Source organism: Phoxinus phoxinus, assembly GCF_949152265.1.
Source record: "Phoxinus phoxinus genome assembly, chromosome: 4".
Lineage (NCBI taxonomy): Eukaryota > Metazoa > Chordata > Actinopteri > Cypriniformes > Leuciscidae > Phoxinus > Phoxinus phoxinus.
This window is the reverse complement of record NC_136879.1, coordinates 12,488,781-12,510,190: the sequence shown is the minus strand read 5'-3', so window position 1 is coordinate 12,510,190 and position 21,410 is coordinate 12,488,781. Positions and strand designations below refer to the sequence as shown.

General features: G+C 41.3%; 2 protein-coding genes across 2 annotated transcripts; both read right to left on the bottom strand.

Moving 5' to 3' along the window:
- Positions 1–11,465: 11,465 nt before the first annotated feature.
- LOC306996761 (claudin-4-like) lies at positions 11,466–13,521 on the bottom strand. Its single transcript, XM_079609617.1, has one exon. It carries the CDS (start codon positions 13,418–13,420, stop codon positions 12,764–12,766), a length of 657 nt encoding a protein of 218 aa, XP_079465743.1. The 5' UTR covers positions 13,421–13,521; the 3' UTR covers positions 11,466–12,763.
- A 2,061-nt stretch (positions 13,522–15,582) lies between these two features.
- LOC306996763 (claudin-9) lies at positions 15,583–16,236 on the bottom strand (the record flags this gene model as incomplete). Its single annotated transcript, XM_079609619.1, has 1 exon — positions 15,583–16,236. One exon carries the CDS (start codon positions 16,234–16,236, stop codon positions 15,583–15,585), a length of 654 nt encoding a protein of 217 aa, XP_079465745.1.
- Between the last annotated feature and the right edge of the window lie 5,174 nt (positions 16,237–21,410).

Here is a 21,410-nt window from a genome sequence, read left to right as displayed (position 1 = left end):
GACAAGGGGGTGTCTCAACTTCATTAACATACAGACCACAGCTGTCACAATAAGAGCAACTTAATTTACATTAAGAGTTGAAAACTGTATTAGGATAAAAGGTTTGAGATTTGGATGATCTGGGTTCATTCTGACGCCGGTGAACCCAAGGTGCTTCTGTGTACCTTGCCACTACTTTGCTGTAATAAACTTCATTTTTGAGATCTTCGACGTCCACATCAATTTTTCTTACATTGGCGAGCCAGCCCAGTCGACGGATTTCCAACAAAGAAGAGAAAAGGTAAGAAAAAGCTGTTTTCTTTCATTTATGCTGTTTTTGTCAAGGAATTCCTCGTTTTAAAAGAATCTAGAAAAGAAAAATTAAGGACAGAAGAGATCGAATTTGGTTTATTCAGTATTAGCAGGAGGAGTTTTAAGCCTATTCCGTACAATTTTGTTTAAGATTCTAACGTAACTGAATAAGCCCGAAGCAGTGTGGTGGCAGACTTGTATTGGAATTGTTGTTTCTAAAGTAATTGAAACAAAGTGCTTAAGTGTAAAGTTTCTAAAGTAACTGAAACTTGGTGTTGGTCTCTTATAATTCTGTTAAGATTCTAAAGTAACTGAATAACCCGAAGTAGTGTGGTGGCAGAGTTATATTAGATTGGTTGTTTCTAAAGTAACTGAAACAAATGTGTAGGTTTCTAACGTACTTGAAACTGATTGTTGTAATGATTCTGAGGAAATTCTAAAGTAATTGAATAGACCCGACGCAGTGTGGTCACAGAATTATTTCACAACTATTGTGTGTTATAGCATAGGCTAGACTACTGAGTCTGATGTGCCGTGACTTTGTGAAGTTTAAAACAAAGAACCCGAAGCAGTGTGGTTTTGCCCAACGTACTGTGGCATTGTTTTAAAATTTATAAATATTGTTTGAACCCGAAGTACTGATAAGCAATACTGTTTAAAAAATAACATAAAAACCCGACGTAGTGTGGTTGTCCGACGTACTGTGACAGTGTTAATTTTTTATATTGTTTATGGCCGAAGTACTGATGAGCAGACTGTTTTAAGAAAATAACATAAAAACCCGACGTAGTGTGGTTGTCCGACGTACTGTGACTGTGTTAATTTTTTATATTGTTTATGCCAGAAGTAATGATAAGCAGACTGTTTTAAGAAAATAACATAAAAACCCGACGTAGTGTGGTTATGTCCGACGTACTGTGACAGTGTTAGTTTTTTGATATAATTTGTTTATGGTCGAAGTACTGGGATTTATCAAGCTGTTTTAAGGAAAATAAATAAATAAATAAAAAAAAACACAAGAACCCGACGTAATGCGGTTGTGTCCGACGTACTGTGACAGTGTTGTTTTTAATTTTTATTTTTTTTCCCAAAACGATTTTGTGTAAAATTTAAGGTCCTAAGGACTGTGACTTTGATTAGGTTTAGAAGGTTCGCTCAGTGTGCTGGTTGTGTTCATTTGCATACAATCTGGGAATAAATTGACTAACGAATATCTAAAAGCATCTAGATAACGCAGTCATTTAAATCAGACGTTGTGAATACACAAGTTATTGTAAAGCCAGATATAACTTTTAAATGGAAGAAATTATTGTTAAATACATCGCTAAACACGGTTCTCAGGGATTGTTTGATGGAATAGAAAATATTGTTGATAAACCATATGAGTGGGCTATCGTGGTTTGCTTGAGAAAATAGGCAATTTAGAAACCCAGTTAGCACTGTTGAAAGGAAATAATGAAGAATTAATTCACAACTTGTCAAATCTATCACTGCACGAGCAACATGACTCAGTCACAAGCACATGCTGATGCAAATTAGAATGAGTTTTTATGATAGTAACATATTTTAGAAAATGGTTTACTATCAAAAAGGGGGTGATTCCTTATGAAGCATGTTTTATTAGCGTTGATATGTAGTTGAAATTCATAATAATTGTTTAAATGACATTAATTTTGAAATTATTTTTTTGAGACATTACTGATGTTTGATGTTTCGAGATGAAACTTCTGTGATTTTGATGTTTGAATGTGAAAAGATGCTTGTGGGGGAAAGGGGGGCAACCTCTTCTTTTGATTATAGTTTCAGATATAAGCATCAAGATGTTTGTCTGAAATGTGTAACCTCCTGGAGAAAGGTGATCTGGTCGTTTGAAGGACGAGAAGGAAGTGGAGCCAGGGGATTTTCTCAAGAAAAAGAAAAGAATAGAGATATCCAGACCTGCAAGATCCAGAACTCCAGGCCTAAAAGTTAGGATGGAATAAACTGATGAAGAGGCACAGACTTGAACAACACCAGTGACTGCTTCTTCTAGAAGAATGGTCCAAGAAAAAAAAAAAAAAAAGAAAAAAAAAAAAGAAAAAAAAGAAAAATGGACAATGGGAAGTGAAACAAGAGGAGATTTCAGAAACAAACCGTTTCAGAGACTACGGACAGCAGTTTCTCCACATAGAGGGAAAACAAGTGGATAAAAGATGTCCACACTGATAAAAATGACACACACATGGACACAAAATGACACACACACACACACACACACACGGACACAAAATGACACACACACACACATGGACATAAAATGAAACACACACACACACATGGACACAAAATGACAAACACACACACACACACACACACACACACACACACACACACACACACACACACACACTATTGTCTATTGATTGTTGATTATTTGAGTTATCAAAACTAAACAATATGCTAACATCACTGATGAGAACACCACTGAACATTTGACATTGTGAGAGCCCAACAAGGCCTTGAAGAAAGACAAGATTTTTGCTAAACAAATGCATGATGGAGATGTGGCCTATTCTGGTTTAATTTGGAATGTAACCGTTAAAACGGCTGTATGTGTATGTATCTTTCTTATTATTTGCCAATGCATTATGTTATGTATTCTGTTTAAACATTAGATTATTGTTAGATTATAGATAATTCCATGATCAATATTGAATGTTCCAAGTGGATATAATGGTTCTTGGTTACCTCGGTAAAAAAAAAAAAAAAGAAAAAAAAAAGTAAATTTCATTATCACAAACTATGATAATTTTGCTCAAGTGAAGTAGAGCCATAACTCGGTGTGCAGGAGGCGTAGATCCCAAAGACGGGTAAGATTCTCCGATGGCCATAAGGGAACAACCTAAGCCAGGGCTACGCCGCCACTGAGGCACCTGCCCACCAGGAAAGGGAGGTGTTATCTATGAAAAGGGAGTGGTTTTGATGCTTCTTTTGGGCCAAGAGCATCACAGGGGGGTCTGTAAGAAATTATAGTCTGCCCCGATCCAACTTCCACTCCAATATATACATTTATATCAGAATGTTCCTTCACTTAAAAGAGCTTAATTATCATATAGAGACAATTACATCCAATCTCAGTAATATGTAAATAAATAGCTTCACAGAGGGCAACCAACCACCATTTTGATTACAGGGACTTCAAATAGCTTGTCACCTTAAGCATTTGACCGTTCTAACAGAAGATCAAAGATGTGATCACTTCAGATAGATTGTATCACCTAAACCTTTTGCTGTTCTGATTTCATTTACATTAAGAGTTGACCATTTGGGTTGATCATATCCTGAACAAATGGTAGTCAATTGTAGAATGGGTGTGGGACACAGAGAATCTTCTCAGACAAGGGGGTGTCTCAACTTCATTAACATACAGACCACAGCTGTCACAATAAGAGCAACTTAATTTACATTAAGAGTTGAAAACTGTATTAGGATAAAAGGTTTGAGATTTGGATGATCTGGGTTCATTCTGACGCCGGTGAACCCAAGGTGCTTCTGTGTACCTTGCCACTACTTTGCTGTAATAAACTTCATTTTTGAGATCTTCGACGTCCACATCAATTTTTCTTACAGTTATAATCAGTAATCTTAAATCATTTAGTTCATCTCAACAAACCCAGTCATTGTAGATATTACCACATGAAGTAACATTTCTAAGTTGAACTGACTAAAACATTGTTTTAGTTTTTGTTGTTGTTTTTTTCAGTGTAGACTAATTCTTGTGATCTGAAAAGTGTTGTACATTATTTGTATTAGATTGCATATTGCAAGTCGCAGCAGCAATGATTAAGCCCAGCAACATTATTTCTGCTTAAAATGACATTAGCAGTTTCTGGCTAAATGTTTTTAATTAAAGTGTAAAGATACCGTCGGGGCAGTCTGACCAATCAAAAGAAAAGGTATGAATGAAATATTGAAGCCATAACCGATTTAAAAACCACACACAAATAAAAAAGATTGAGATAATTTTCTGTGTCAAAGCAAACACTTATATTACTACAGTAATATTTACCATGTCTGGATGACCTTCTGTATATTGCAGGAACAAGACTTCCCTAATCAGGCAGTGCAAGAGCAAACTTCACCGCACTTCACTCGCCTTTAAGAGCACGGCTGAATTTAGTTCGACACTAGTTAGGATCTTTCTGCCAAAAATTTAATTAATTCTCTCTCTGTGATTTTGGGGTTGTTCATGGTCTGCCCATGGATAACATGGGATGTATGTGAGATGCTGATCTAAGCAATTTGTGATCCTTATTTCCTTGTGAATTTTACACAAGATTTTGTGTGCCCAATCTTTGTGAATGTGATTTATTGCATACATTAAGCAACCCTTTTAGCAAGTCGTTTACAGACAGAAGTTTGTGCACAAGTTCTTGCTTTGGGAACACTTAACACTTGTTAGATATACTGTAGAAAAACTTTAGAACTACAACACATATATAGATTGTTGTGTAAATCGATGATTTGCTCGTGTGTATGTAGAACGTCTCAGGTTACGTATGTAACCATAGTTCCCTGAGAAAGGGAACGAGACGATGCGTCGATGACGCTTTGGGAACGCGTACAGCGTGAACGAATCTGAAGCAGCTGTGTCAACTTAGTCCAAAGTAATGAATGAACGAGCGCCACGTGCGGGTGACGTCATGACCAGGAAGATACATAAGCGCATACGGTGAAACCGGCACTTCAGCATAAACTTGCCGAAGCAAGACAATCCCAGGAATGCAGGAAGTATGGCAGGGCGACGCATCGTCTCGTTCCCTTTCTCAGGGAACTATGGTTACATACGTAACCTGAGACGTTCCCTTTCGAGGGAACTCGCGATGCGTCGATGACGCTTTGGGAACGAGAATACCCAAACCGCCATAGTTACAAATGCCTGAGTGTAATACTGTCATCCAGAAAACACTAAGCACTAAGAACATGGGACCCTGGGGCAGCATCCAGGTCCAGGCTATAAAATCTGACGAACGTAAGCGGAGAGGACCAACCCGCCGCATCACAAACGTCTTGGAGAGAAACTCCAGAAATTAAAGCTTTAGAGGCCGCCATACTTCTAGTAGAATGAGCCCTGACCACCAAAGGGCAAGGCTGGCCAGAAGACTCATAAGCAAGAGTAATAGCCTCAACTATCCACTTACTAACTGTCTGCTTAGAAGCAGGAAGACCTTTCTTGGGTGATCCGAAACAAACAAACAGCTGGTCGGCCTTCCTCCAAGAAGAAGACCGATGAACATAAGTGTCCAGTGCTCGCACTGGACACAAGAGGTTCAACCTTTCCTGGTCCGATGAAGTGAACGGAGGAGGACAGAAAGCCTGCAGCACAATAGGCCTAGGAGTGATGGTAGATACCTTAGGGAAATAACCTTGCTTAGGGTATAAAAAAGCCTTAACCATGCCTGGAGCGAACTCCAGGCAGGTAGGAGATACCGAAAGGGCCTGAAGATCTCCGACTCTCTTAAGGGACGAGATGGCTAGGAGGAAAATAGTCTTAAAAGTAAGAAATTTTTCTGAGACCGACTCTAAGGGCTCAAACGGAGCCCCAGATAGGCCTTCTAAAACCAATGCCAAATCCCAAGCCGGCATCCTAGTGCGAGTTGCAGGCCTTAGCCTCAGGGTACCACGAAGGAAACGAGTAATCAGGGGGTCTCGACCCAAAGATGTACCACCCACCGGGGTGTGGAAAGCCGCAATGGCCGCCACATAAACTTTCAAGGTGGACAGACATAAACCTGACGCAAAGCGCTCCTGCAGGAACTCCAGTACTGTGTTTACTGAACAGGAAACCGGATCCCACTGACGCTGGTGACACCAAGAAGTGAAAACTCTCCATTTTAAAGTGTACAACTTCCTTGTAGCGGGAGCTCTGGAGCTTAGAATGGTCTCAACAACCTCGGCTGAGAGACCACTCTCTACGAATTGGGCCCCCTCAGAGGCCAAACCCATAGTTTCCATATCTCTGGTCGGGGGTGAAATATTGTGCCCCCGGCCTGAGACAGAAGGTCTCTCCTGATCGGGATCTCCAAGGGAGGACCGTCTAGGAGATGAATTAGGTCCGCAAACCAGATTCGACTCGGCCAGCGCGGTGCTACTAACAATAGGCTTACTCCGCATTGGCGGACTCGCTCCAGAACTCCTGGGAGCAGAGCAACAGGGGGAAAGGCGTACAGCCGTAGCCTCGGCCACGTCTGTACCATAGCATCCAGCCCCAGGGGGGCTGGGTGAGTAAGGGAGAACCAAAGTGGACAGTGGGTCGTGTGCTGAGACGCAAAAAGGTCCACTTGAGCCTGGCCATAAAACTCCCATATCTTCTCCACCGCCTCGGGGTGGAGTCTCCAATCCCCTGGCCTCAGCTCCTGCCTCGACAGGACGTCTGCTCCAATATTCTGTACCCCCGGAATATACACTGCCCTCAGAGAGCGTGATTTCCCTAGGGACCATACGAGGATCTGGTGCGCCAACTTGTACAGTGGACGCGACCGTAGACCTCCTTGGCGATTCAGATAAGAGACCACCGATGTGTTGTCTGTCCGGACAAGCACATGGTGGCCCCTCAGGTCTGGGAGGAAGTGCCTCAATGCATTGAAAACGGCCATCATCTCCAGGCAATTTATGTGCCAAGAGAGATGATGACTCCTCCACAGACCCTGAGCTGAGCGGCCTTCCATTACCGCTCCCCAGCCGGTGAGGGAAGCATCTGTCGAGATCAAAGATGACAAAGAGCTCCCAACACCGGACCCTGGGACAGGAACCAATGTTTCCTCCACATAACCAAGGCGCGGAGACACCGCCGCGTGATCTTGATTACCCGAAGTGGGTTTCCTCCCGGGGAGAACCCTCTGGTCCTGAGCCACCACTGCAAAGGTCTCATGTACAGCAGGCCAAAGGGTATCACATTGGACGCCGCTGCCATGAGACCCAACAGTCTCTCGAACTGTTTTACAGTGCGTGACTGGCCTAGCGTTAGCTCTTTCGTGGCTGTCAGGATAGCAGCTACACGAGCGGGCGATAGAGTGGCCCGCATCGTGACTGAATCCCATACCACACCAAGAAAAGTGGTCCTCTGTAATGGAGACAGCACACTCTTCTTGGCGTTGAGCCTCAACCCCAATTTCCGCATATGAGCGAGAACAACACCTCGGTGCCGAACCGCTAACTGCTCTGATTCCGCTAGAATCAGCCAGTCGTCTATGTAGTTCAGAATACGTATGCCCTGCAGCCTGAGCGGGGCCAGAGCTGCATCTACGCATTTCGTGAACGTGCGGGGTGATAGTGCTAGACCGAACGGAAGTACCCGATACTGGTATTCTTTGCCCCCGAAAGAAAACCTCTTAGAACAGACGAAGATCTAAAATGGGACGCAACCCCCCATCCTTTTTTGGACCGATGAAATAGCGGCTGTAAAAACACGATTCCCTGTCGGGTGGATACACCTGCTCTATAGCCTTCTTGGCTAACAGAGCTTCCACCTCTTGCTCCATCACCAGAGCCTGCTCGGGACGCACTAACGTGAGCAACACCCCGTTGTAGCGAGGAGGACGAGAAACGAACTGGATTCTGTATCCTCTCTCTACAATATGCAGGACCCATCGAGAAATATTTGGCAGAATCTTCCACTCTGACAGAAAATCTACTAAGGGGAACCAGCCCCTCTGGTCTCTGGTGTAACTGAGACACTCAGCTCGGGGACCTGAAACATACCGGCAGGAACTACCCGAACTGACTGTTTTTGAACCCCCCTCAGAAGGTTCATGTCCGACGCAATGTCGGGTCAACATTGCGGCAGACATTCGCTGGGAACCACTGCGCCCCGAAGCACCAAGGGTGGCGGGGTTGGCAGAATGGTCCCCTGAGGACACCGAGGTGGAACGGACACCGTATACTGAGGTGTGACCCGCTGCACCCCGGGTGGGGCTGCCCTCACTGGTCTGACGCCATTGGCGTCAGGACCTTTTCTTTTGAGCCTTCTTAGCCTGAAGAACGGTCCTCAGATCCGGCTTCGGCTTAGAAGACTTCGACTGAGAGTGTTGCGTCTGCTTCCAGTATTTTTGCGGAGGTGCACGAGACGCAACACTCTCCTTTTGCTGACCTCTATATGAGGAGCCTGACGGCTAGGGCTGCTCACGCACAGCAGCCCCAGGGGGTTGGACTCGGCGAGGGAGAAATTTCTTCGAAAGAGTCGCCGAAGAGACCAGAAGGCTCGACAGGAGCATCCAGCAGAAAAGAACGATCTTTGTCCTTTAAATCTGCCAGATTCAGCCAGAGGTGCCTCTCAGTGGCTACAAGAGCTGCCATAGACCGCCCGATTGCTCTGGCGGTCTCCTTAGTAGCCCTGAGAGATAAATCTGTGGCCCGATGAAGTTCTCGAACCTCCTCGGGACCAACTCCCTCACTTTTATCCAAATCCCCCAGCAGCTCAGCCTGATATGCCTGGAGCAGTGCCATAGTGTGCAGACACGCTCCAGCCTGACCTGCTGCCGTATATGCTTTGCCCACTAATGTAGATGTCGTTTTTAATGGCTTAGTGGGCAAAGACAAGGTCTTCAGAGACGATGCTGAACCGGGTGACAGATAACTCGCGAGCGTCTGTTCAGCCCGGGGCATCGACTCATAACCATGCTCTCTCAGCCCTCTAATCCCCGAATAAATATGCACTTGAGGACTAAACAGCCGAGAAGAATATGGTTTATCCCATGATCTAGACAGCTCACTGTGAAGATCAGAAAAAAATGGAAGACCTCGTGGTGGAAGTGAAACATTAGATGGTAAGAAGCGCTCGTCTAATTTGCTTTTCGGACGAGCGCCCCTTTTCTCGGCTGGCCATTCAATATGTAATTTATCCACAGCACGAGTTATCACTTCCACCAGCTCCTCATATGCTGGAGAAGAGGATGGCGAGTCCTCTTCTCCAGTGATTGTGTCACTGCCAATGCTTAGTACATCTACCTCCTCGGAGCTAGAGCACTGAAGCATTGGGCTCTCTACCCGGGCGGAAGAAGCCGCAGAGCGGGCTTCCGACACCGGAGAGAGAGCGCTGGATCTCCCAGGACAGGAAGGAGATAAGGTCCTTGGACCCGTCTCCAACCCCCAGGAATGCATTCTCCGTGTTGCCTCGGCAACAGCGGGTCCTGCACCCTGAGGATCGCGAGCCTGACCACTCTCCTCAAAGAGTGACAGACGGGAGCGGAGCATGCGAAGCGGAAGCTTCTCACAATGCTGGCAGTCAGCCCCCTCGAAGGCTGACACCGCATGCTCCACTCCCAAACACATTACACAAAGCTCGTGTGTGTCCCCACCCGTTAAATAACGCGGGCAAGGAGAAGCACACAGCCTGTATAATTGTTTCGCCATTTCTCCTAAGATATATATATAAATATAAATCACAGACAACCGTAAATAGACAGACAGTCAGACACAGATTGTTTTGCTGAGGCAAAAAAAGCTGAAGTGCCGGTTTCACCGTATGCGCTTATGTATCTTCCTGGTCATGATGTCACCCGCACGTGGCGCTCGTTCATTCATTATTTTGGACTAAGTTGACATAGCTGCTTCAGATTCGTTCACGCTGTACGCGTTCCCAAAGCGTCATCGACACATCGCGAGTTCCTTCGAAAGGGAACACCAGCAAGGTCTGCATGGATGTTTCTGTAACCTGTGGAGCTATCATTGCAGAATGCTTTAAACGTGTGATCTCCTGCTAAACCAACGCAGAGCTTTTGGATAATGCTGCCAGGTAACACTAAAAGACATTATTATCTGTGTTAATCTAGGTTACATTTTATTAAACAAAGGTAACATGATTTCCATATATCTGCCTGCCATCTTTCTGTATGTCTGCTTCTCTGTGTTTTCAGAAGTTAAACAGAGTGGACTAGTTCGATCTTCGAGAACAAGATCATGTTTTTCAAAATAACTCTTAAAAATGTATAATTGAAACAAGAAAAATGTAATTATATTCAAACTGTTAGTGACCAAGCATCAACAATTCAAAACACATGAGAAATATTTTGGAAAGTTGCCGTTATTCGTCACATTCTTGAGGCAGACCATTGCACTGGTTTTATTGAGTCAGGTGGCCTACACTCAATGGGCACTTTATTAGCCATATCTTTCTGATACTGGGTGTCAGCCTGATTCATCTTTTTTTTGGCATGGATTCAACAAGGCACTGGAAAGATTCACAGTTACAGCAGAATTTTTTGACTACACATGCAAAAAAACCTATCCAAAATAACAACAAGAGCACAAGGAAAGGCAACATAAACTATTGTAATGGGGTGAATTAGGATGCAATTCATATACCATTACACTGTGAATGTTTGTGATGTTCATTTGCTGTATAATATGTCAATGAAGATTCAGGGAGCAAAAACATTGAAAAAAAACTTATTCTGTAATCGTCGCAATGTGCCTTTGCATTCGTAATGCGAAGTGTTGGCTCAGAAGGACAGTGGTTTCTCAGTTGGTCACTATAACAGCCATGACCTCACCTCACCACTGGCTCTGATATATAAAAAAAAAAAAAAAAAATGACATTACCTCATGCAGGAAAGACACATGCACATCTTTCAACTTCCTCTGATTCTACAGTGAAACGAGGCCAACAGCTGGAAATAGGCTGAAAAATCTGCCTTTTCTTCTATAACTTCAGATGTCTCTCATTATCAATGCACACACAGAAGTGGAGCTCACTTGTATATAGTTGTTTGTTTGTTTGTTATTTTGTTTTTCACAGACATTGTGCAGGACAATTCCAGGAAATAAGCACTTACAATCATTCCAAGATCAATTCACTTGAATAATATTATATTTCTAAATCTGATGTTTGGTTTTAACTGAACATCTTGACAATAGCTTGTTCCCTCAATCAATAGTCCTTAAATATTAAACGCCATATAGTCCAAAATTAGAAATCCAAAAGGTACAACTATCTATCTTTTCATTTTTAAATTTTTAGACATTGACGTAATTATTGTGCACCAGAGAGGACTCTAAAGTGTTGTTCCGTTTGTCATGTTTGATATGATATAATAATAATAATTAATATATGATAAATAAATAAAAACACATTTGAATAATTGAATTTATTATCTTAGTATCTAGAAACATTATTTTCCAAGAAGTGTATCATATGATCAGAGAACATCAGACATAACATAACAGCATTCAATGACTAGACATGTTACCTAAATAACTGAATATTTAAATCATCCACAAAATTATATTTCCTCCCATAACAATAATACATTACCTCAGTAAATTAGTCAAGAAATATAATAGCGGACATGCATTTCTTTTAAAACTTGTCAGTCCTCTTTGCATTAGATTATAGGGAATACATCACTGGCAAATCTATATAGGTTGCACGCCATAAATCAAAGTGCAAAAATATACTGTAGGGAATAAAACTGTTCCCTTGGAATCCGGACAGCCCTACAAAATGGCTGATGCATATAGTGGGAAATAGGGAACGAATGTGGATGCAGAACATGTCTGTTGGCATTCATGAAGTTGCTGCCCTATGATGACTTAAAATGTGCTTTAACAAACAAGTGTAGAGACATGACACTAAGTGTTTAAATATATGGACATGTGAAGCTCTGTCTTATACTTTATGGATGGCATAATACTCTCAATGTTAGAGTCCTCGATCTTCAGGCTGCATGGATGTTCTCAAAGGTCCATTATTAAATGCACAAAGCACAAAGAGATTTGTGTTACACTCCATGACCCAGCGCCTCATCTTCATCCCTGAAACAGACCCATTGTCTGGGAACCACTTGGACAGTTCGGGCCCGGACAAAGACAAGATTCTTGTGCAGAGCGAGTAGATCTTGGAAACAGGTGAATAACAAGGTAGTGACAGACGATTCAACTCATCACCTCATCATTGAGGTTCTGTAACTGTCTGTGTTTCATACTAGACAACTCAACAAAGATGGCACAGTAAGTTTGTTCAGTGCATTTTAGTTACAACCAGAAAAAAACACGGAATATAGATAAACACTCATTTATATTTTTAACAACTATTACTTTTAATATACTGTTTTTATTGGTTAATAAAAAAACACCCTCCAGCAAACAACAGAGAGTGGCACACTTGAACATGAGCTCATATATCATGTAAACACATGTACTGAAATGTTTGCAAAAATATATTGAAACACTGAAGAGAATCTTTAATTATTAGTAAAAACACAGTACTAATAATTACAACATCATTTTACACGCACGGTTATAAACATATATATAGATGTGCTCATTAGAAATAATGTAATACTTGCAATTCTTCAAAACTGGTTGAATAAACTGGGTAACACCACCAAACAAAAGAGAGCACAGCAAATACATTTGAATGGCAAAGCGACAGATCTCACTGCACATTGTCTTATACTGTGTCGCCGCATTTTCTGTTCAAAAAGAGTACGTTTGTTCACACATAATTCTGTTTGTCAAAGCCAGTGGGTGGTACAGAACGTGCGACGGAGTAAACCATCCTGCTGGGCGGACCGTACCTATTCTCCTGCTGTGGGGGGCAGCTGCAGCAGAGGAGGCCCCCGCCGAGGAGCAGGAGGGCACTGGACGCCCAGCCCAGGTACAGAGACGCACCTATCTCCCTTTTCTGTGCCTCAATGACTATGGGGTTGTAGAAGGCTCTGATGATACTGTGCGCAGACCAACACACAGGGATCAAGTGCATGACCGCAGCACAGATGAAGGTGACTCCAGCGGCGATCATAACTCTGGCTTTGGCACGCTCCTCTTCTAGGCATTTAGTGCACTTGGCCCCCAAAATAGAGAGCATGAGCGCCAGTACTCCCGTCACGATGGCGATCACGCACAGAGCCCGGGCCGCCTGCAGGTCTGAGCTGAGGGCCAGCATGGAGTCGTAGACTTTGCACTGCATCTGGCCAGTGCTCTGCACCACACAGCTCATCCAGATTCCTTCCCATATGGTCTGCGCCGTTACAATGTTCACCCCGATGAAAGCCGTCACCCTCCACATGGGTAAAGCGCAAGACACAATGCCCACAATCCAACCTAACACAGCCAGGGTGACCCCTAGTATCTCTAACCCAAGAGCTGCCATTCTGATCACTTAGGCTGGAAGAACGTGCCGGGATATAAACTCACAGGTTGCATTCGCTAAGGAAAGGCTCTCAGCACAATGAAGGCTTTATAATGGCAACGGTGAGGAAGGTGGAGTTATGCTGGAAAAAGTCTGGGGGGATTGGCTAAACTTTGCTGGTTTTTGAGTGAGCTTAACCTTGGCTAGGAAACAAGTTTGTTTAATGATTTAGCTGTCTTCATCTGGTATTTCCCACTCCGAGACCAAATAGTGGATAGATAACAAAAGCCCAGCGGGGACTGGTTAAAGGATAACCGGCAAGACCACACTTTTGAACAAAAATTCCAACGGTGTGAGATTAGAAAGCATGCTTGAAATGTGGACGCAAGTATACCACAATTATACACAATTATAAATGATGATATTTCATCATTTTGTTTGGATACTATGAGCAGAGATTCGTTTGAGATTGATCATTCAACTTGGGGAGTTGATTCTTCAGGATTCACTTGAGAAGGAGCAATACAGTCCACTGATGCATGAGAGCATGTCTTTAGCTGCTATCAGCTCCACAAGGCCACTCAATAACAGAGTCTATCTAATCTAAACAGCATCACAAATATGCATATTCAGCTCTCTCTCTCTCTCTCTCTCTCTCTCTCTCTCTCACACACACATTATACACACACACTCAAACTCTAATCAGTCATGCATAGGTATGCAAAGTCTTGTGACCTTGCTTTAACCTTTGCAGTGGTTATTTATTTAGGAGTATGATAGTAAGGAACAAGTGGAATTGGCATCTTTTCTGTGTGCAAAAGTATGTTCAAATCTATTGCATCAAATGTGCGCTAACATTGCTGTTTTGTGGCATGAAACAATAATTAATTCAGACACATTTGTTTTATATCATCTGTCAATATTTCAACTGAAATGAGCAGTAAACAAAATACGTTACAGTACTTCGAATGATAATATTTAATGAGCTGCAAAAGAAGGTTAGCATAATAACCCACAAAATCTTTACATATTTTCCTAATTACCAAACACTAGAGTAAAAAGAGTAATTATCTAGCTCCTCTGAGCAATAAGGCAGGTGAGTTTATCTTTCCATAGTCTCAGTTACGCTCTCCTGACTAAAGGATCGGGAACAAAGAGGTTTAGAGATTTACCAGAACAACCAGCGCATTGTCTCCGTTCCCAACTGGGAGAGTATCATTTATATTTGTGGTAGACCTTTAAGAGTAGGGTTGATTACGAATGATGATAAAGTGCACTCTTTGCTTCACTCTAGTTTCTGAGTTTTCCAAGTACTTTGTTTCCATAGTTCGTCCATGATTCAATGTTATAAACTTTGATAGACTTTGAGGGGGAAAGGTGAAAAAGTCGAAAACAACATGTATTGATGTTTTCCTTCAAATAAATGCATTAATTTCAGATGTACACTTTAGTTTGTAATCCACCAATATAGGCTATATGTATTTTTTGTTTTTGACAAAATCTAGCATTTAGCGATTTCACTTTATTTTGATGGTCCCTTCAACACATTTGTATAAGTAAGTTTGCACCTTGTGTCTACTAAATCTCATTAGAGTATTAGTAGACTGGAAGGGTTAGGGTTAGAATAAATTGACATGTAGTTGCAAAGTTACTCAAAGTCAGTGATGTCTGTTGGAGGAGCATCACAATAAAGAGTTAGCAGATATTAAGCAGAAAGTCTACTAATACTCTAATGAGAGCTAGTTGACATGTAGTTTCAAAGTTACTTATAGTCAACAGACTGTTCAAAAGGGACCATCAAAATAAATTGTTACCCATTTAGCAAAATTGGTAAAATACTTATTGATAAACAGACCAATGTCTGTTTCAATAAAATCATGTTCATTGATCATTTAATTAATCTTGCAGTTTGAATGGAAAAGCATCTATTATAATCATTTCAGTGAGTCAAAGAGCTACTGATTATCACCTAGCGTCTGGATCAAAAGACACAATTACAATTAAACTTAGTTCTTGCAACATTAATAAACAAAAACAATAATACTAATTGTATATCTGCCATGTTGGTATTCAAGATTCAGCATCGATCATTCACTTGCTGTTGACATTTGAATGCTTGTCATTTAGCAGACTTGTTGGCTTTTCCCTCAAGGAGGTCCTTCATGTGCACAGATCCAGAGCCCTCAAACATAGTCTCTCCTGTCATATCCATTCACAGAGAGGGATTTGACCCCCGAGTAGTCCACTCTTGTCGGCACGGCATTGTTCTGTGCTTTTGAGGTGCAGGAACAAGACAAAATGGCTCCACCTAGGATCAGCAGGCAGGAGGCACCCCATCCGAAGTACAGCGAGTTCCCAAACTCCCTCTTTTGCGTCTCCTCTAGAAGCGGGTTGTGAAAATCCATGACGATGCCGTTAGCTGTCCAACAGACGGCCACTAACAGCAGCAGCCCACAGGTTATGAACGTGCCCCCCGCTGCCATCATGATGCGTGGCTTGCTGGAGGCATCCGAGGTGCAGTTGGTGCACTTTGCCCCCGCCACGGCCAGAGCCATGCCCACCACCCCGAGCAGCGTGCTGACGACGGTGAGCGCGCGGCCAGCCTGCAGCTCGTCCGGGAGCCCCAGCATGGAGTCGTACACTCGGCAGTGCATCTGTCCTGTGCTTTGCACCACGCAGCTCATCCACAAACCTTCCCACACGATCTGTGTGATGACGATGTTCTGGCCTATGTACGCCGCTACTCTCCACATGGGCAAGCAGCAGGCGACCATCACGCCGAGCCACCCCGCCACAGTCAGGATCATCCCCAGGATCTCCAGGCCGGCTGAAGCCATTGTGCTTCTCTGCGATGTGCAGTTTCACAGACCGTGGTGCTCGCTATCCAGGACTAAACGCTGAACATTAGCTCTGATATTAGAGCTGTCCTTAGACTTGAAGACTTGCTTAAATGAAGAAACGGTGAAAGAGAGAAAGGGGGGGGAGAGAGGGAGAGAGAGAGAGAGAGAGGGAGAGAGAGAGATAAAGTTTCTACCTTCTTTATACTGCTAAGAGAAGATGGAAGGTGGAGTCTTAGATGGCATCATGTTTTGTGTGGTACAAGAGAGACTGGGGCTTTTTAAGCACTTTTCTTGTAACTGGGTGGAATTATTCAAATGATCCTCTCAAATGCTTCATATCTGGATTGTTACATATTTGTATGCCTGTTATGTAATTGTTTAGTGACATAAGAAAATAGGGGAAATAGAAGAATAGCTGGTAACACTTTATAATAACTGCACGTTATTAATCATTAGTTAAGCATTAGTAAACAGTTAATTCATCATTTATAACGCATTAAGAGACATTAATAAGAAGTTTCTAAATGCAGCTATACATGCTTTATTCTTGATTTAAAAGCATATCTGTTATGTGTTTAATAATTGTATTTTCATACTTTATTAATGCTCAATTATCATTTATAAATGAAGTATTGCATTATTTACACACCAGTTATTTAGGAGTTGTCAGTGGTTCATAAGATCACTTAGTAAGTAAATGATTAATAAACTATTTAAATGTACATTCATACATCTTATTATTCAGACATATAGTAATAGTTACTTAGTGTGTTAGTAACTGCTTTAATAACATGTATTTCTACTGTAATTCAGGGTTAATGCAGGTAGTTTTAAAGCATTTAGTAGTGGTCAGTTACTATTGTTGTGAGCTCATCTAAAGTGAGGACTAGTTATGCCTTGTAAAGCATTTACGAAGGAGATTTAAAGGCTGTTATTATGTCTATGTTCTGTGTCACTGTGTTGTGTTTGTTTATTTTTTCAGTTTCAAAGACAAATGAGCCTTTAAATCTAGCATAACTAGTCCTCACTTTAGATGAGCTCTCAAACAGTTAACTGACCACTACTAAATGTTTTATAACTACCTGAATTTACTACATTTACTTACAATTTCTAAGTCGAATCGAATCACTGCCAACTCCAAAATAACTGGTTTGTAAATAATGCTATCCTTCATTTAGAAAGGACAATACAATTATTAAACACATTATAGATACGCTTTTAAATCAAGAATAAAGCATTTATAGCTGTATTTATAAACTGCTTATTAATGTCTATGAATGTTTTATTATAACTAATACTTAATAATAAATACTTAATCTCATACTTAATCCTACTTAACTAATGATTAATAGCGTGCAGTTATTATAAAGTGTTACCGGATAGCATAATGTATCATATGTCGTCGTTAGTATTGTATTAATAATATTTCAATGTTATTAGAAATAAATGAGAAAATTAGAAATACCCATAAACCTGCCCATCACTGAACATTTTCTGCATTTTTACATTGTCAAAAAAAGGATTTATAAGCTATTTTCCTCATGGGGACCAAAACATGTCCCCACAAGACCAACTATTTTGTATATTGCCATATTTCTGGGGACATTTTATTCCCATAACGTGTTTACCAGGACCACACACACACACACACACACACACACACACACACGCAATGCATTAAAAATACATAACATATTTCTTTCTTCCTTCAGCCCCAGTGATTACGGTTCAGATTTCTGTTCTGGTCTTTCTACACCTGCATACCTTGGCATTATATAAAAGAATACATTTTTGTTCCACATTTAAATGAAACTCCACTAGTGTCTCATGTGTCCACTTCTCCAGATAACCTTGAGATCTGCTGAATCACTGCTCTTTGAAAAGGGACAATTCATCTCTTTGTCTTGAAAAAAAAAACCCTCTCCTTTACCCTCCCTTGTTTTGGCTTATGCTACTCTGAGCAATGCCAGAACTTTGTATTTTGAGCACTTCTTGCGTTATTTTTTGCCTCTTCACGATGACTCGCTTGCTGTAGTCCTCAGTTGTAAGTCGCTTTGGATAAAGGCGTCTGCTAAATGACTAAATGTAAATGTCTTCAGGAGTAAGACATAATCCAATGGGATCTCAGCAGTAATCATAGGCATTCTTTCTGTGTGTGAGGTTCTAACACACTTACATTTTTCATTCATTACTTAGACATGAAAAAATACATTATTAACATATATTGCATATATTGACAGCATATACAATTTTGAGAGGAGAGACAACGAGAGAAGCAAAGGGGAGTGGGAGCCGGTAAAGACCACAAGCCGGGACTGGACCGTGGGTCGCCCACAGCACTAGTGCACTACATGTCTGGACACTGTCAAAAAGGCTTTGGCCCTGACAAAAATATCACTATATAAATAAATAATATAACTTAGAGACGTCGTCCAGTCACCTTTATACATTCAAACTGTCAGTCCAGGTCATATTATTTGTGTATCCGATTGGAATCTGATCTAAAATAATTGACGTCCATATTGTGTATCACAAATGTTCAGATCCGATTTGTGTGTCCATGCCGCTCTTTCATTTTCCAGAATATCTGCATTGGTTTCTATGACAATGATGTTGCGCTGGTAGGTATACGCCAAAAACAATGACAGCAGCATCCGCAACGTGTGTGATCTGTTGCAAGAAAAAATGGTTGGTGAATAAAATCTATTAATAACAAATTACCACTTTTGGTTCTACCTTTTGATGATGAAAACTATATCACCTGATCATATTTGTTTCAAACTGCCCAACTAAATGAAACACTCATCACCCCAACACTTTGGGCCCCTTAGTACCAATTGAGCATAATTCAAACGCCACGGCCTTCCTGAGTATTTTTGCTGACCATGTCCATCCATTTACGACCACAGTGTACCATTTCCAGATGGCCTCTTCCAGCAGGGTATCACAGCATAACACAAAGCTCAAATAATCTCAAACTAGTTTCTTGAACATGAAAAGGAGTTCACTAAACTCAAATGGCCTTCACAGTCACCACATCTCGATCCAATAGAGCAGCTTTGGGATGTGGAGGAACAGGAGATTCTCATCATGGATGTGCAGACGACAAATCTGTAGCAACTGCGTGATGATATCCTGTCAATAGGACCAAAATCTCTGAAGAATGTTTCCAGCACCTTGTTGAATCTATGCCGTGATGAATAAAGGCAAAAGGGGGTCCAAGTAAAGTCAACTTAACTTCATTTATATAGCACTTTTGACAAAATAGATTGTTTCAAAGCAGCTTATAGGAAATTAAAGTAACAGTGATTGTTTTGGCTTTACAGCAGCTCTAGAGTAAAGATATTGTCCAGCTAAAGTTATCTATTCACTTCCATTGCAAAGATCATTAGTTATTAACCCTCTGGGGTCTGAGGTGTTTTCTGGGTCCTGGAGGTGTTCTGACATGCTCTGACATTTGCGCTTATTTCTGTTACTTGTGACATTTTCATGGCTAAAGTCGTATTACACTGCATTCAGCACAAACTCTGCTACAATAATATGTCAGCAGCATGTATGTAAAAGTTTGTAGTTTTGTGATAATGATATTTATGGGTGGTTTGTGAAAAAAAAAAATGTGTCACTGAAATAAGGTCATGAAACCCAAACTGATTATTTCTTACATTTACATTTTACGTTTACATTTGTAAAACTGATTATTTCTTCACAAGACTCTTGAAAATTGTATCCCGTAGCCTAGAATATTTGCTTCAAAACTATGTGAAAATCATCCTGAATACTCGTTCAGATAAAACAATATATTGATTTAAAATTTTTAAGACATATTTTGTGTAAGAAAGTTGTATGCGAGGTAGGCATGAACCACCATGAATATTGATGTGTTTCAAGTCAAGTCAAGTCATCTTCATTTATATAGCGCTTTTAGCAATGTAGATTGTTTCGAAGCTGCTTTAAAGAGATAAACGGATAATTTAAGGTAACAGATTGTTTTGGCTTTATAGCGGTTCTTGAATAATGTTATTTTTCAGCTAAAGTTAGTTTTGATTGATTCACTTCCGTCGCAACGATAATTAGTTATTAAATTAGGGGCCGCTAAGACGACACCGTTCTCTCTACACAGACTTTAAACGCGAACCTGTAATAAACGCTGATGACGCTCACGTGCGCATTAATAATTAATTATATAGTCATGCGCATTTGAATATATGTGCGCAGGTTTGTAATTCCCTACAAACCAAGCCTAAACAAACTACTTGTCCTGCCTATAAATTTGATACAGAATTTTATTTTATTTTATCACTAGATACGAGAACCAAATTTCCCCACAGCACTTTATCTATAGAGTGGTAAGGGATCCTCCATAGGGAGAGACTAGTTGGCACTTCAGCACTGCGTTGTCATCGGGTCCAGGCGAAGGTCCTTCGTCAGATCTGGATACGGCCTGGATCCGGCAGACTGCGGGAAAACCTCGGGATAAACAAATACACTAAAATTAGCGTAGATGCCATTCTTCTTATGATGTAACGAGTACATCAGGATATAAGGGAAGTGTTCCCAGTTCCGGCTGACCTAATCTATTCAGCGTAACATTGAGTTATAGAAGTCTATAATGCATTATGTGAATGCTAGGTCAAAGAGATGTGTCTTTAATCTAGATTTGAACTGACAGAGTGTGTCTGCTTCCCGGACAATGGTAGGAAGACTGTTCCAAAGTTTTGGTGCTAAGTAGGAAAAGGATCTACCGCCAGCAGTCGATTTTGATATTCTAGGTATTATTAACTGGCCGGAATTTGAGATCGCAATAGACGTGAAAGACTACAATGCGTTAAGAGCTCGCTCAAGTACTGCGGAGCTAAACCATTTAGTGCTTTGTAAGTAATCAGCAATATTTTAACATTTATACAATGTTATGCCAATACAGTGTTGACAGAACGGGGCTAATATGGTCATACTTCCTAGTTCTGGTAAGAACTCGAGCTGCTGCGTTTTGAACTAGCTGTAGTTTGTTTATTAAGCGTGCAGGGCAACCACCCAGTAGAGCATTACAATAATCTAGCCTTGAGGTCATGAATGCATGAACTAATTGTTCCGCATTTGTCAATGAGAGCATATGGCGTGATTTAGATATATTTTTAAGATGGAAAAATGCGGTTTTACAGATAATAGACACA

Coding starts and splice junctions, on each gene's coding strand:
- LOC306996761 (XM_079609617.1), bottom strand. CDS start 13,420: ATGGCAGCTCTTGGGTTAGAGATACTAGGGGTCACCCTGGCTGTGTTA.